At 40.8% G+C, this 18,314-nt stretch overlaps 1 protein-coding gene across 1 annotated transcript in view; it reads right to left on the bottom strand.

Annotated features, from left to right (window-relative positions):
• Positions 1–18,314, bottom strand: part of LOC115812044 (LARGE xylosyl- and glucuronyltransferase 1) — a 37,937-nt gene that overhangs the window by 9,422 nt on the left and 10,201 nt on the right. The window contains exons 3-7 of the mRNA XM_030774528.1: positions 13,827–14,128; positions 10,439–10,521; positions 6,217–6,340; positions 5,901–6,072; positions 650–754 (exon numbers count right to left, since the gene is read on the bottom strand). Coding sequence (XP_030630388.1) covers positions 650–754; positions 5,901–6,072; positions 6,217–6,340; positions 10,439–10,521; positions 13,827–14,128 — 786 coding nt within the window. The remainder of the gene's footprint in view (positions 1–649; positions 755–5,900; positions 6,073–6,216; positions 6,341–10,438; positions 10,522–13,826; positions 14,129–18,314) is intronic.

Here is an 18,314-nt window from a genome sequence, read left to right as displayed (position 1 = left end):
GGTGAACTCAACCAAAACAGGGAAAAAAAAAAAAAAAAAAAAATCAGAGAAGAAACTTTCAGATCACGTTGGGCTGAAAGAGCAGCTGGAAAATTACCAGGTGGTATTTGTGAAATTCATTAATGCAAGAGAGTTTATTTACAGACAATTGCTCATTCTTCACTGCTGCTAAATCCTCTGGTAAATCCACTATGAAATAGACTTGGACACTTTTCATAAATAAAAACAGGTCAGGCGCAGTTTGTTTTGAGTTACAGGCAATATGAAGATTAACTTAATGCTTCATGGTTCTTGCTAGCAGCAGCATTGCCTGAGCCAGGTAAGCCACCAAGTGTAAAAGATTTGTTATAAGTGATGAGGAAAATACAATGGGTATTTTGTATAAAATACAACAGCTCTCATTTTACTTGTTAATTAGGGCAAAGACTTCCTTCTTGGAATGAATCACTACATGCACACCACAGTGTAAAGAAATAATTGACCAAAAAACAGCATGTATTAATCAAGATGGGAGGAGACCAGAAACAAATAAATGTCGTTGACCTTAAAATGAATTAAAATGAAATGAATTGAAAGGAAGTTAATTCTGATGGCAAACACTCTCCAATGGGAGATGAACAGAACCAGTAACATGTTGCCAGCAACTCACCTGTGTTGAATCCTCTGCCCAGAGCAGGCCAAGGTCGGTGGTTCTTCCAGAGATTCCCCAGATACCAGTCACTCTGATTCTCAACCAGTCCCAGCACCTGCTGACCTAAGGACACACACACACACACACGAAAAAGCGACAGAGAGAGTGATGAGATCAAAGAAAGGGTCATGAACACTCGATTACGTCAACACGGAATAGACACACTCAAAAATATTTGGTGGTTATAGTAGAGAACGGAAGCAATGATTGTGGGCAGAAAGGGACATGAAGAGAAATTATGGGAAGAAAGAGAGCAATAATTATAGGGTGGGGGGGGTGGGGGGCAGGAGAAAGAGCATTTGGTGAACATTGCAGTTTATGGGTGGGAGCACCAGGGTGCAGGTTTAATGAAAGCTGTGAGGAAGATTAATGAGAGCCTATCAAAGCAGACTGCTCCATGCAGACAAAGCCCTTTACAATCAGTCAAAAACAAGCTCTGCAGCACTGCCCTCATTGGGACAACGAAGCATGACCACTACAGAGCGGCAGGAAAAATAACCACACAGTCCTCTTTTCATGGTCATCAGTTTCAAGGGGCCACAACTCTCTGATTAGGACTGATTAGTGCTAATGTCCCAGAGATTCTCAATTTAACACCAAGACTTACACAGAAAACATAGCAGCCTTGTTCTTTTGAGGAAACCTAGAGAAATATATATTTATCATACTTGTAGAATATTTTAGGCTTTTTGGGCTAGAGCTTCCATATAAGGAACAGTATTCTTTATGATCAGACAAAAGTATGTGTTTGGATTACAAGCCAATTATTTATCATCAGCTTGTTAGGAATTTTGCTTATCTTTAACACAACCGCCTTCATGATCAGATTCATCAGCAGGGAGTGGGGGGTGGGGGGGTCCCTCTATCTCTTGAGGACAGCCAGTTAAGAAGGGTTAAAGGAGAACTTATCACTTTTGAATGCAATTAAAAGTGAGGATGGAAGAAGAGATCTCTATCAGCATGTCAGCTCTCTGCAGATTACTGCACAGTGATACAGACTAGTAATCTTCTTCAAGGTCATTGTTGACAAAGCTGTTGCGGTGTCCTCTCTTCCTAACACCTCAACACAATGAAAGCCTATTTGAGGCATGAACCAAAAAAAACAGCTTTGTAAGAGAATTACATATCGTACTCACCCATGAGGATTCTGTAGAGTGACCAGTTTGCTTTTAATGTCAAGGTCATCATTAGTCCTAATTCTGAGATGGCTGAAGGTTAACTCTAAGACAAGTTAATGGGCATACAGCAATAGAGTTTTGCATAGTCACTCCACAAAACTGCAAGACACTGAGGTATACTGATCATGACTACAACAGGATTCTTCAAAATCTAGGACAAAGCAGTGGAAAAATTGTGTGTGTGTGTGTGTTGTTACGTGCGGCGCATTTGTGTGTGTGTGTGTGTTTGCATCTTGTTGCGTCCTGTGTCTTGTTGTTTCTCTCTCTCTCTCTCTCCTCTCCCCTGTCACCTGACGCAGGGATCCAGCGGTGACGCGAAACAGCTGCCACTCCCCACCTGGCCTGGTGTTGCATCCCACCTCTGTGTTCCCAGCCAGCCAACCAAAGACGGAGTGCCCCTCGTCGGATGGCCAACCAGAGATGGGGCGCGGAAATTTAAAGATGCCGGTTTTGAACTGTCAATAGATTTCGGTCTCGTTTGCGTTCGCTCTTGTGCTCCCTTGTGTTACAATTACTCGCTGTGCATCGTGTTTGACTTTTGTTATTGTTTGATTACAGATTTGGATTACGGATTGGCTTTGGTTGTTTTCGACTGGCGTGGGGAGAAGAACAGGTAAGAGGGGGATCCCCGCGTTAGGAGTTAACTGTGCATAGGGGTTAGGTTAGAGGCGGGTGCCACTATTGTATGTTTTGTTTGGTAGTCAGTGAGTGTAGTTAGGTTTATTTTGGCTCTGCCACCTTTTTTGTTTTTCGTAGTTAAGTGTGTGTTTTCCCATAGGCATTTAGGGTGGTTTTTGTTCTATTTCGTTCATTCCTTTGGCACCGTCTATTGTTCCCTCCCCTCTCCGTGTTCGTGTAAATATTCCTGTGTATATATATATATTTTTGTAAATATCTTTAATACATTGCACTTTTTTTGTTGTACATTGCTCCCGTGTCCGTGTGTTTTTCCCCCTCGCACCGTCCCAATCCGACACTGGTGGTGGGTTTCTTTATGCTACGTCCCCTAGACCCAACTCACTGTCTGGGACGTAACAGTGTGAAAAGACAGAGAGGAAGGCGGAAGCTGAGTTATGTACGTTCTATTCGTGGCAAAGTCCCTGTTTCAGGTAATGTTACAGTGTTCACTGAATGTGCTAAACATGTGCTGTCAGCTTTACCTCAGTGTTCTCATTACATCACCCAAATAAATGAACTGTATCCTTCTAACAATCAGTAAACACTATTCGCCAAGTACATGAATGAGGAACACAGTTTCTTTACATTTCAAACAAGTATCACTGCCTTAACTAAATGAATAAGACCAAATGCAAACATTAGGGGTCGGGGAGAAAGAAAGCATTTGAAATGTTGATCTTAAATCATTTGACATCAATAGTACTACGAGTACTCGACAAAGGAGAAGAGACAATTATGGTCAATTAAAGTTCTGTTTTTTCACAACTCATTAACCAATCTGGTTCACACGCAAAGCTATCCCAAGGTCAGCTTGGGTTTTGTCTTTACATTATGCTGGAGTTATACATATAATGTTATGTTATGTAAGGGAAGGTAGTCCTCTTCTGTAGGTCTTTGAGGCAGTTTGGGGAATAGGCAAACAGTAAGTGGCAACAATCTAAAAATAAATAAATAAATACCAAAAAAATAATATGTCACGATTCCTGCCATTGTAAACTCTTTCTCACCCACACCGTAAAAGGAATAAAGGCTTAATAAATGAGAAAGCAGAGACCACGAGAAAAGAGAGAGCAAGAGAGAAAAGGGCCACACAAGCAAAAGAGAGAGAGAGAGACATGTGCGTGACATTGCATGATAATCCTGTTCATGAGGCTAGTTTGTTCCAAATCTTGGCATTTCACCAGGGATGGGGAAAAAAGCTTATTCACAGAGCAGTCACAACAAGGTACTGAGACCATTCAAAGCAATTCAAAGCAGAGCGATATGACGGCGCTCTGGGAACTGAGGACACGCTCCTGTCTCTTATCAGTCTCACCCTCTACATGCTGTCACAGTAACTGCACTAAGACCATCTTCTCAGGGGCTGCCACCATCAGCATAAGAAGACTGAGCTGCTCTGTGGAGACATTTGGCCGTGCACACGCAATCACCTGACCGGAACACGGAATTTTATAATCACCGCCTTGTTGTGATGAAACCCATTATCATTCATGTAAGAGAATCAAGAAGACTTACTGCATTATCTTTTTTTGCAGCTGCATGAAGAAAACAACAAACAAACCAAAATGAAAAAAAAAAAATACCAGCCAGTACCAAGTCTGAAAGTATTTAAATAGAGCAAAACAGTAACAGAACAAACATTGTCTGTTACCAATATACACGATAATCTACTAATGACAGAGACAAAGTTTGCAGCGAGCAACAGTGCCAATGCTATTTGAAACAATGTTGACATTATTGATGAGAGCAGACAATGAGGTGAAACCTCCTTAATGCACTATCAGGTTTATGAGGCTAGATCTGTGGATAAGATTTTGTGATTGCCTGTTCTCTTCACTGCTCTTTCCTGCCATTAATCAAACAGCGGCTCCACGGCAGAGGCACGGGAGGAGGTTTCATACCAACCTGCTGATGAACAAGGTCACACTGCTGCTCGGAGTAAAAGAGGCTGAACAGACTGTGACAGTGACAACACCCTACAGTCCCCCTGTGCTCCTTATCTGACAAAACACAGAGTCACTCAACACCACACGCCTCATACAACACTCAAACAAAAACCATTCTGCGACGGGATCAGCCAGAACCCACGTATCAATCTGTACGACAAGAGGTCCTTCTCTGAGCTTTTAAGAACTTTCAAATAAAAATAAGAACAACCTCCAAAGGAAGAATAAATAATCCAGCTCTGCATTATAAACTACAAAAAATTCATCCAGTGTGATATCAGCACTTCTCCATTTTTATCTTATCTGGGCAATCTGACTAAATAGCAGAGAAAACTGCACAACAGCATGCTACTATATGTAAAACAACAGCTCCTGTATCCCAACACAGCAGATAGCCTGTACAGTGCAAAAATAAAAATCCTACTGTGTGCACAACTTCTAAGCAGGCGGCTAGGCTGAATCACAGGAGCAAAGAGAAGACTGTGATTAGCCGCCTGAAAGGAGGTCGGATAGAAAGCATCCCAGCAGGAGGGCGACACGAGACGCTACTTCAGCACTGAGATATATTCAAAGTGTGCAAATATATAGTCAAATTTAAGAATGAATTGATTAAGAACTATTTGACTTTACAATACAATGAACCAAAGTTTGACTAGTTGAGATTAAATCCACATTACTTCTGAACTAGGTAACACCTCATGTGATGATTAATTAGATATTTCAGGTTTTTTTAGTAAAGGGAAAATCAAAGCAGGGAAATAAGCTTCGGACTCACAAATAACCACGGACTCTATGGTCCCTGATGCATCCTCACAGCAGGATGCCTGGATAAACATCAGATAAGTGGTGGAGTCTGGGAAGGTGGTAGAGAGCATACAGCCTGCAGGAAGGCACCCTTAATTAACATACCACACCCCAGTGAAAGGTGTGGTGCATCATGAGACGGAGTACCGGTGAATCCACCGATTCTCCTCCCCATCTCTCTTCCATGCTTGTTCTGAACAGTTATTTCAGACTTTTTCTTTCTCTGTCACTCTATACACTGTTTCTCAACTCTCAACTTATGTGCCAGAGTGGGAGGCTGGGAGAGAAGCTCAGTCGGCCCCCGTGTGCTGAGCGTGGGTAGGAATGTGATGAGTCACTCTGTCTAAACGGTGGGCAGAGAGTGACAGACAGAATGTTATGAATGTGTAAAGTGGATGAAAAATTTCACTCACAGTTTTGAGATAAAACGTAACTAATACCAAATCAAATAACACCTGAATATCCATAAGTCACACTGCTGATGAGATACTAACGGCAGTTTAGATCACACAATGGTATAGAAATCTGTGCACAGTTTAAACGGCTTTGGCAGGAGGACAATTGAACCCTCAGGACTTAGTACTGAGAAAGGAAGTAGATTACCTTTAAACTTGTGAAAGACAGCCCAGAGCTCAGCAATATCTGTGGCAAAGGTGATGTCAGTGTCTAGGACAATGACCCGCTGCAGGTCAGAGGGCAGAGTCTTGGTCAGCACCAGCTTCATTAGGCCATAGATACCAGAGTAATGCTTATTGGGGATCCACGACACCTCCGACTGCAGCAAGAGAGAGGAGATATCACCTGTTATGTACTTTTAAGGCACCAATCACAGAAAGTGGTCACAAGAAATGGAGGGACACTGTTAATATCTGAGCATCCACTTTAATCTGGAAGTGGATCCAGAGTAAGGCTGCATCACCTTCAGTTCGTCAGCATCATAGAAGTCTACCCGGACCGCCGGCACCATCCAAGTGTGGAAGAGGGAAGCCAGGATCTGTTGGGCGATGGAGTCTGTGATGAAGTGGAAGTGGAGAGGGTTCCGCCTGTCATGGACAGCACAGAGGAGGGGATCAGATGAGGAGAGACTCACAGGCTGTGTTTCTAGTGTACATACACAAGATTCCCACTACTTTTAACCAATGGGAGCAAGTAAATATTTAATACAACTTTAACCATAAACATTTTTTTTTAACCTTTAAAGAATACGCTTAGGAAATAACAGCTTTCTTTCACCTTGTTACTCTTGTATGCTTGGAACACAAATTGCAGTAAAAAAAACAAAAAAACAACAACATTCCTTGAGATATGCAATGGAAACTTTCTGCCTTGGAGAGGACAGACTAAAAATAATCAAAGGAATTCTAAATTTGACATTTTCACAAATATGGAAAAAATATCAGACTTCAGGGACCATTTGAACTCGAGTATAAATTGACCTTGCACACTGACTGGCTGCATCACTGAGTCTGTCGGGTCACCAGTGCTTTCGTAGTCTTAGAGATCTTCATTTTAACTTCCAGCACATTCACAACAGCCTTCCTTTTAGAAAAGCACATGCCTGACTGCTTTTGTCTATCAACTATATTTGCTCAATTCAGCTCACAGCTGTCAAAATGGATAAGAGCTCAAGGAAAAACCTTGAATACTTCTGACACAGAAATACAGATGCAGGCTTTCTCTTAAGCTGGTGTCAACATGTCACAATACGTCATTTATACAGACACTGTCCTGATGACAGACAGTCGGTTGTCAGGTAGAGTAGTGGTGCAAATACGGCATTGAACATCAAGTTAAAACTGCATGTGCTTCCGTAAGTACACTTTTTTCCCCTGTTGTAAAACATAATTCACATTCATCAAATCTTATGTGTCCTACAGCATTATGCACAGTTGCTGCTTTGTGCTGTGTGCAGTAATGTAAGAACCTAACTAACTATTCACTTACTTGTGGTCTCAAATGCATCCAGAGGCAAAAACATGCTACAAAGACTAATGCTTCTATGAGTGTTAAATAGGTTTACTTCGTATTTACTGCATATTTTAAAACATTTCCAAGTTGGTGCACGTGGACCTTTAATTGCAACCTTTGCTGCAGTTAAGGTCCTGTGTAATATGCAAATTCTTTCGGCACAAAAGGATGGCCAGAGATTGAACTCTCACAACACAAAAACAAAAGAAAGCACTACAGTCTGGTAAAAGTCACCAAGAGGGAAAAGAGGATCTATGTTTGTCTGTCTCTCAATCTGAAGGAGGACTGAGGTCTGTTAAACGTCAGCTATAGTTATAATGACACTCAGTTCATAGTCCGTTGACATTATCATTTTTCACTGGAACATATATCTATTTACTGTATGGAGACTGTGAGGAACAAGAAGGTTATGCCAAACCAGTTACAAAAGCAGAATTTGGGGAGCTTTGGGATAGCCAAACAGAATGAAGTCCACGTGTTCTATCCTTTTGCCACACAATAAAAACAAGTCAAATCCAGACAAATCTTTCCAGATGTTAAGAGTTCACTTTGCTTTAGTGGTGTTTGTTTGGAGCATTCACATATACATGAAAATCTGATGAACAGTTCTGAATTTGTAACATTTTGCTGAAAAGTACAAAGTGTAAATATACTCAAACTGCAACTAACCACAAGTGGCATACAGATTCTCCAATAAAATCAAAGGCAAAAACCCACAGAATAACAGGACTCTCCTCTTATCTCCACATTGATTCATCGCTCCTGTTTCCATGGTGATTAACAGTGTGCATTCAACAGAAATCTGGCAAGCAACAAGCCTTTTAATACAGACAGTTTAGAGCTGGCATGTTCTCCACATGATGATAATTGTTTCTTTTGTTTTAAACCAATATATCTGGCACAGCCAACAGAAGGTGAACATTTCTGAGAGCTACAGTTTTTACAGAACACCAGACTGATGTGGCAAACAGGTGCCTATTCAATTGGAAAGGCTGTCATATTCCTCTGTGAATAGCATCACTCACACACACTGAAACACAGGGGCTCGGAGAGGGCGTCCATCATAGAAGTCAGAGGTTATAGCACACTGATTTACAGCACATGCCAAATAAGATGTCTCTCTCTCTCTCTCTCTCTCTCTCTCTCTCAGGCCCTGGACTGATGTGAAGAAGCTGAGAAAGCTGACAAAGTTTCAAAGAGTTTGTCGCCAGAATAAAGTCTTTACAGTGTGTAGTAACCTGTACCATGTATTTCTCTGAACGATCATGACTGGTTTTAATCTCTTTAACCTTGCCTTTTTGCACATCATGAGAATGCATCATGACCATACTTTTGTGTCTTAAATCAATTTCTTCAATCTTTTGCTCTTCCATCACAGCGGTCTAATGGAAGGTGATATATACTTCTACTAGAGATTCCCCACTGTAAACAAACAAAAAAACAAACAAGCAAATAAATAAATAAATACTTTCCTGTAACACTTCTCTGTAAAGGGGAGAGTCTGACAGTACGGCATCTCCTGGCCTCCCCTCTTCCTTTGCTGTTATCTATCATTACTGATTGAAAACAGCAATCCTTACAACAAACCACATAAAACTAGTGCCCCCTTGTGGACCGAGTGAGGAAAAAGTGCCAGTATAGTATGTCCATGTATATATTGCCAGTAATAGAACTAGTGTGATAACTGGCAAACTCTGCACCCTGGATCAAATGAAAAGTCAACATGGGACATGGCCATGGAACCTGACACACAATTCACACTTAAGGGACCTATGGTCCAATCAGTAAGCTCTTGGCTGCGGGGCTTAGTCATGGATATTTCAACTCTTATCCACATCTAAAACACATTATGTGCTCAAATAAGCAAAAAATGTTCTTACCAAAATTTACCTAACACAGCCTGCACTTCACTGACAAGCCTGTAAATAAGCTCCATCATCATCAGCTGTTTGCAAAGCGTTCCTTCTATTTTCCCCTGGCTACAAGACTCATCTGTCACAGAACAGTAAACAACAGTAATCGTTCGAGAGATCAATTTGTCTAAAGAGAGCCAAGGAAACCACAATCATTACCAGTGTGGCTAAGAGGCAATGGCCAAGAGAAAAGGTCACGTCCAACTTTAACTGCATGACGACCACTGGGCAATTTCTGGGGCTGTTTCATTTATTTGGCCGCCCACACTGATATAAGTCACCCCATTTTATGACTTTATCTGAGAATGTCTTTCGATATGTATATTCAAAATTATTTATTTACTGCATGTTGATATTTTGGAAAACAAAAATGGACCATTTTGCTTATGTAATACTGATGTGTGTGTGTGTGTGTGTGTGTGTGCGCGCGCGCGTGCGTGTTTGTATAATAACTTGGTACTTGGTTAATGACAATAATTTTATAACAGAATTGAGCAGCAGAACTGAGTAGCGTCATCATTTTTTCTGATTGACGTGATGTGTCACGCAGCTCTCAATTAAAATGAAAACCTTTGGCTTATATATTTATTTATGTGCATTAACATTCAGAATAATTCATTCTTCATAACTGACACTTTATTGAAATCACCTCTGTAGTCTGACATAGTTTATGATCCAATTTAGCTACTCTTACATCCCTGTTTAATCATCATGACTCATTTTCACCTTTAGTGTTTCATTAGGTAAGTAATGAACTATGTGTGTGCTCAAGGCATAAACTTTTCTTGAGTGTCTTGTAAATCAGTGCCATCATTCACATGTTCAATTAAAGCCAATCTTTGCAACCGCACTGAAAGGCATACCAGAGCTCAGAGATATTCTGTAAAGAGCACTTTTTATTTCTCATTCATAACACCAATTTTCACCAGGAGAACATATCCCCATAAGTTTGCTCTGGCTCAACTCTGTCCACGTAGCGAGGGACTCTGTTAGGGCGCACGGCCAATAATCGGACAAGATGAGAGGATAAGGAGCCACTTTTTTACTAAGGAGTTCAGGGAGGTGATGTTGCCAGGCAACTGAATGCAAGTGGCAGGCGCGGGAGCAGCGTACTCGGACTGGCAGGGGAAGAACAACAGTGGGGCCCAGCTGTGTTCCAGAGAGAAAACTTATACATAAACAGAGGAAGGTTTTTCTACATCTGTGTATGTTACCTTTGAAAAAGACTTAAATTAAATTACATGGATGAAACAGCCTTACCGGTGGAAGAGAACTGATTTGACCAAGGTCACCACATCTCTGCTGGCATTGTAACCAGCACACACTATGGCCACGTGGATTGTCTGGAGAGAATGATGGAGAGAAAAGTAATGCAGATTAGGTTCTTCATATGAAAAAATTAGACAAAGCCCTGCAAATCCCGATAAACAGTTGCTAGTTTAAGTCCATTATAATTTAAGTTCACATTGAGTACTGGAGCACAGACAGGACAAAATGAAAAAAAAAAGTTTTCCAGTGCTGTACTTTACAGCATTCAGAGGTCATTTGTGAGTCCAGTTTTCATTGTCCTTTCCACATCAGAGCTGAGCTCAAAATTGAGCATATGTTCCTTTAGCCTGGAGACCCAGGGTTTATCCTGACTGACAAGTCAGGATTTACTGGCCACACTTCTCATTCATCCAGACACTGCCAGTGGGTCAAAATAACCTAAGCCTATCCAGTCAGGTCAATTCAGCGGTGGGGGAGTAGAGGAACGGTGAGGCCCTTAGGGCCCACCATTTGGCCTCTCATCTGCAAGCTGCAGAAAAGCCAGGGTAACAGATGAACACATTCATTAGGTGACACAAACACAGTGAACATGGGCAGAGGGCAAATATAGTCATGGGCATTAAAACTGAGACGCACAATTCAGAACAGGCTTTGACAAATTCAACAGGGAGTGCCCACCCACTGCACACTGTTGTCCATGTGTGTTTGACCCCTTTGAATCAGTGTGACCTTTTCTCCTTTTAAGCAGCTACATATCTACTCCTTTTCATTTGAACAATCATCAGATAGTATGTGCTACACAAGAGGCAGCCCTGGAGGGCTCTCACTCATATCTCCTCTTTTTGGAAACTGACACAGGTCTCAGAGTGGGCGTCCAATCAGACCACATATTAGTGTAAGTGGAGGAGTGGGCAATATAGCAGCAAGCAGACGATTTTCTTTCCTTCTTCTTTTTTTGTTGTTATTGTTGTTTGGGGGGGGGGGGGGGGGGGGGGTTACATAAATAGTTTCAATATCATGACACAATATACCGTATAAACAATATATAAATGATCTAACAAGCAATATATTCTAACTCAGCACTGCTTCAGTATATACTGTACTAACCTCTTTTTATATGCAAGTTTAAAAGATTCACTGCACATTTTTTAGATTGCATACTAATGTTAAGTGCACAGAATGCTTCATCGTCACATCCCACGTTGATGATATAAACTGGTAGAAGAGTCCAGAAATAGAAATATCAAATCCATGATATACATTATTTTTTTTATGTCTGGCATCATTTTTGTTAGTTGTTGACATACGCAGCTTTTACGTTTCTTTTCAAAAAAGGATATAAAAATAACGGTTACATTAACATATTGGTGCCGGCAGATTGGTAGACTTAAACTGGATTAGATAACATTTTCAAATATTTAAATGTGAATTTAGGTAAGTGGGATCAGAAACATACTCACAACCGTCAGGGACTGAAGTAATGATGCTGACTGCCTTGTTGCGTTTCTGGCTAATAATAATAACTTACGAAATGCCTCTTTCTCTCACTCAGGATACAACTACATGACTAATAATATGTTGGCACCAGTCTGATGATAGCGGCCAGAGTCCAACTAAAACACTGTATTCTTAAGAGAAAGTTTGACTTATGGACACATTATATCCCTATCCCAACTTCCACATTTGTACCTCAGACCATTTTTCAATCTGTCTCTTGGATTATGCGCTAGGGATGTGCCAGTACCATTTTTGCCACTAATGAAACAATACTGATCTCGAAGCTCTGTGTATCGGCCGACACGGATACTGAGACCTGACAGTTGTTCGTACACCTGTTTATACTGTTACACAGGAATGACTATTTCCAATATGTATCATCAAGTTGGCAGAGAGTAATGAAGCTCAAGATGTTCCATCAGGCATTTAAGTCCCAAATATTCAACAGCGGACAGTGGTTGACCATCCAGCACAACAACAGGTTTTTCTGTTATTTTCTTTTATGTGAAATGATCTTGTGGCATTTTTCTCACTTTTAAAATGTCTCCACGAACACTGGTTGAAATGTAGCTGGTTTCTGCACTGCACGTACTTCAGTAAACTCATCAATTTCTTTGACGTGATGCTTTTGCAGATGCTTGATTAAATTTATTGTGCTAAACGCTTGCAGGTGATGCCACCTCTGGAAACTTGGCATTGGCAAATGTTGCACTCCACACTTCTACTTTCCATCTCAAATTTGATCTATTTCCACACCAGCAACATCCTCACAGTATCCACCCCTGTTCTGTCAAAGCTTCTGTCATTGTGTTCTGAAACATTACAGGCCAGACTGCGGCACATTTTTAGACAATTTGCGTTCTTCATTCAGGTGTAACATCTGTGTTGTATGGGTCGCCATCAGACACATTCACGACATGTAGAAAACAATACTGGCATCAGCACCAATCCAGCATTTTGGGCCAATATTGCTGTGATACGTGATCTACCGAAATCAGAAAAACTGTGTTCAGTTACTTCACAACTACAGGATTTCCTACTATACTGGCTTCACTGCACTCTCTTGTTTCCTCTGTGTTATATGGCAATTTGCTTCCAGTGTTATCTATGTTCTTTTGTTTGCAGTGTTTGCCTAAATCACCAAAACCGTGTTGACTTTTGTGTGCCGCATTCACATAAGCCACTAAAACTGTGTTGACTTTTCTTTCTCCCTGAAGTAGGGGTGTGCGGTATTGACAAAAGTTATGTCTCGATATTTTCTGGGATTTTGTCAATAACGATAAGTAGACAATATTTTGCATCCTTCAAAAAAGTGTTTGTAAAAGTCTTATATTGGACTAGCTCACTCTTGTTAACAGGATATTAATTGTTGCTTACTAATGATATTAATAGAAACAACATATTTAAGGAAAACAGCTGTCTTTAACGGCAACCAACTTCCGACATAGTTTATAGATTGCCGTCTTTTGAGCAACATCCAGCTTTTCAAAGCCGAACTACCTCCATGCGACAATCTAACGACATAGATTGCGATGTTGGTGGTGGCTGTATTTTGTCTCCTGGTACTGTTTGTTCACTCATTTTTGACTTCAGTCATGCATTCATAGGCAGCTACGCTAGCTTAACTTGTGGTGCAGTGACCATGTACACCTACACTAGCACACTGCATGCACTCTCAATGCACATGCGCAGAAGTCTATCCTACAGGGCTACATGACGCAGTGAATGCGTGGACTCTCAAGGCGTGTTCTCGATTGTTTTTTGCAAAGTGAGTGACATACTCGATAATGTCAGCTCATACATCATTAAAACAACAATTAAGATATTATCATAGACGATATATATCGCACACCCCTACCATGAATTCTAATTTGTCACCTACCTCACACTTGTCAACCACAGGCTGTTGCACACAGTCTGAGCTGTTGCCAGCGGCAACCCCTTTTTGCGCCTCACTGTCACCAGTGCCTTCTTCAGTGGAGTGGGTGTGTGAGTGGTTGCCTTGACGACCATGGTGGTGGTTGATGTGGGTGGGACTCTTTGGGGGCTGGCTCAGTTCCCTTCGCAGGGCGCGGTTCTCTTCCTCCACTTCTCGAACCCGCAGCTCCAAAGCTTGCCGTTCACCAACTCCACCTATCAGAGTAGAGGCCTGAAGGTCTAAGGGTGACAGGGGCAGGGGCTTGACTGAGGAGAGAGGGCAAAAACACACACAAGTTACATTTTATGTTCCACTGATTCTGGCTATAGTGAATACTTGAACTACTAAAATACTTTGGCTACCAAAGGAAGAAGGATTAGTCAAAATCAATTGTTACATCTACATTAGAAACAATATAACAGAGACACAAAACATGTACACATCATTGTTCTAGTGAAAAAGACACAGGGAAAATTATTTATTTATATTTCTTTACTTTTGTTTGTTGGCGGCATGTTTGTACACATATGGTGGATTACTATTTCAAATATTCATCTGTGGAATTAAATTTCACTTTATTTGAACATGGGTAGAGGCACTGATGCTTTCTGCCCAGCTGCTGATGTCATTGTTTATCAAGACAATGTTATTAATATCATATTAGTCTCATTATTCTCTAAGCCTATTTAGCCTATACCTGTATGCGTAATAACCCACTCCTTTACTGACAACTATTGTAGGAAGAAACGTGTTGAATCATGTATCAAGTCACTGATGAGGAAAATTTACTTGACAATATTCCCTTACAAATGAAATAAAAGATTTAATGTTATTATTTACTTGGGTCTGAAAATCTATCTGAGGGTACAATATCTGTGTATGAAATCCATATCATGTTCCTTTATGTGGAACGATGGCTGATGATAAATTCTCCTGGTGGACTGTAGAATTCTCTTTAGACTAGCCTCTTTAACCAACGTTTACCATGAATTAATAGTAAGTTTGCCTTGTTTCTTAATAATGAGCAATGCAGAGCAATGTCATTTTGATAATCATGTTTCCCTCTGATTTTTCACGTTGTAACATATAAAATGCTGTAACCAAGTGATAAGCATGGGCTTTTCAGCACAGTCAACACAGAAACAAGGAGCTCTCAGATCCAAACATGGCAGGTCAGTGATTTCCAGTCAGACATCAGGTCAGAGTGTTTATGCACCTCATGGATTTGAAGGCTGAAATATCATTCAATCAATTCCATGGGCACTGAATTCCATGGGCCACCAAACACCAGAAAGTGGATATTTTTCCTGAACACTTTACACGGACAAAGCTGTGATAAAACAGCCTTGTGTCTACAGAGAGAGCATGTACTTTAAGACAGGATATAAAAAACAGGCTCCAGCCGCCTCTACAGAGACACATGCTAAACCTCCAAGAGGTTCATTCCCAAGAGTGATAACAGTATAATCATGAATTAAACGTGTGAACACATAACAAACACAAGACACGCATTTAATCTTAGTTACATATCAAAAACAAAAACACATGAAAACAGAAAAGCAGTGAGCTAATAATGCTTGTATCACTTATTGATCATTGTCAGGAAAAGATTAATGTTTTTTTCTCTGTGTAGCATCACTCAACTCAGCACTAACACACAGTGTGCAATCTCCCTGTGGAGGAATCCCACTTCAGGAACATGAGTGATATATACAGTCCCACGGCAGGAGCGAGAGGAGAAAGCACATGCGTGTCGCAGGGCCTGCAGCCATTTATTTTATTGGGTTTTTCTTCAAGAGAGAAGCCAGAGCACAGTGCACAGTGTCTAGGTATTCAATGAGGGGAAAGATGGGTCTGCTGAATATTAATCAGTTTGTTTCTGGACCTTGAGTTATCCATTGCTTGGAGATATTTTTGGGGGAGCTAACTCAGAAAAATCATTCCACATCCTCAGGTCATGAAGTTAGGATCTGCCATCTTGTAAGAGATGTAGATACAGTGGAGTCATCTTAGAAACACTATAAGGTAGGTGAGTATTGGAGAACTGTGAATAACTATGTATTTGAAAAATAAACTGCATCTGTGAACATTCAGAATCACAATATGTCATCAGATGTTTCAACATGCTCTGCCCCACAGAATATTCTGCCTCACAGAATACATCAAACAATGCTATATGTACAAGCATCACATGAAAAATGCTCCTCTGAAAAGAGTAGGTCTGACCAATCAGAATTAGCAACTCAGATCATTTGACGATGACTCATTGGCTGTTCTGAAATTCTGATCAATGTGCGGTCATGTATGATGGATTTAATTGCCATTGCCTTTGAAGACATCCCTGTAATGCAAGAGATAAAATGGCCTTCGTGCACTCACATCCTGTTCATCCCAACCCCTTCTCCACAGCCAGAACCAATCACCTGCCTTTATATAGAGCTCCTACACAGTTATACTGCTCTCCATTTAAAATTGAAAGAGTGCTAAGGCAACAGTTGAGCCAAGGGTTTTTTTTGTTTTTGGTGAGTCTCCTCTGAGCCCCCTCCCCCCTTGCTTTTGGCTTCGCCATTTATACAGCTTTCTAAACTGTGCTGAGGCAGACCCTTCTGAAGCACTGTGGTAGCACAGAATGATAAACAGAGGTGCTAGTGTATTTAACATCAGGGGTGAAAGCCCTGACAAATCCGGCTGGCCTCAGATTACTGCATATCAGACTGTCAAACTGTATGTGTATCAAGTACACTGCCTACTCTTCAAGGAGGCACTTCAGTGGTGGTTTTCAGTAGAGCATTAGAGTGACCCCCGACTCCAACGACAGTCCAATTCATATCCCTAACGACACTAAGCAGCAGTTCACATATAATTAATCACATTGTAATTAAAATCAGAGTTATACAAGAGCCTGGTGTATGTATAATACATTCAGAGGGAATAACTAAATAAGGAAGGTGGACAGTAACATCCACTTATGATCAGAAAGCACAGCAGTAACATCAGACCAAACCTGCATCTCGTATAATACCATGTGAACATTTTATTTTTCTCTAATACTAAAAAGCAAAATCTTGACCAAAGCACAGCCTGTTTGCTCTGCTCCCCATCATGCATAACAAGCATAGCTTCACTGGCTTTGTCAAAAGCCTGCAAGCGCTCATCCATAATTCCAACTTGGCTTTTTACTCTCGGATTACTATTCACCCTCAAAATGTCGCAAATTGGTCATAAGATTCGAATGGAAGTGAGAGTGCACTTTTGTTTCAAATCGACTCCCTTGTGAATGTGCTAATGAGATAGACCAGCACGAGGCAGAAGGCCACAAAGAGGTGCAAGGGAATTCAGGGTATTAATTGGACATCCTAAGAGAAGCCAAAAGACTGCCTTTAGTATAAGTTGTGCACTTAAGCACGAGTGCATAAAATAGTTCGGGCCATCTCCAATTTGCTCTGAATGTTCCATCAGTCAGCCATCAATCTGTCAACCCCTCAATGCTCAAACTTTCACCATCAGAGGGATTTGATCTGCAGTTGTGGGCATCAGTACACTAATATGCTAAATGGTCTATATCCATGCTAAGCACACTTTGTTGTTATCAATGGTACCAATGCTTTGCTTATTCACAAGAAAACTGCAAACAAGACATGACAGGTGGCCGTTGCCATGGTCACTGTTTCTCAGTTGGTGGTTGCAAACAGGGGAGAGATCTTTTAATGATATCCTTCATGCATCAGTGCTCCAGAATGTTCTAGTCTATTCTGTGGGTGGTATCAGGATTGTCTTTAATGTTGTGAGCCTTACAATGTTAAAAATTTAATGTGTCATAAAACCGATTATTATTGTTTGGTTTCTGACTTGTTTAGCCGCTAAAAGGGTATATCCACCGTGGTACTGCCACTAGCCAATAAATTCAGAACAAAGCATCTATATTCTGTTGTGCTAAATGCTTTGCAAACCATTTTGGCAACTGGAAATTTCAAACTCTCATGGGTGGTGGCAGAAATAGTAGCACCACAAGACACTTGGGAAAGTGTCCTCAGCTCATGCTCCACAAGAGGAGAAATGAAATTAGATATAGATTAAGTATAAATTAGAAATAAAATATCCCTATAATATGCACAGTAACTACACAGAGAATAACAACACACATCAAGCCGTTAAAATACGAGACGCATGGGGCAAAGTGTCAAATGTTATTGAAGAAATCTGGACAGGTCCAAACTTTCTGTAACATCTTTCCTTAGAGTGTTCATGTGAAAAGAAATTCGCTGATTTACTTTTTTGGATCAAAAGCAATGCAGAGCGAAATATAAGCCAAATCACGCATATGCATGTTTATCCTGCTAAGTTAGAAAATAACATAGTTCTTTCTTTATCTCCCGAGCCAAGAACCTGTTTGCAAGAGCCTAATTTAATCCACTTGAAAGACCTTCTCTTCTGATCAGGTAAATACCCACT

The sequence above is a fragment of the Chanos chanos genome, chromosome 1, assembly GCF_902362185.1.
Source record: "Chanos chanos chromosome 1, fChaCha1.1, whole genome shotgun sequence".
Lineage (NCBI taxonomy): Eukaryota > Metazoa > Chordata > Actinopteri > Gonorynchiformes > Chanidae > Chanos > Chanos chanos.
This window is presented reverse-complemented; position numbering and strand designations above follow the sequence as displayed.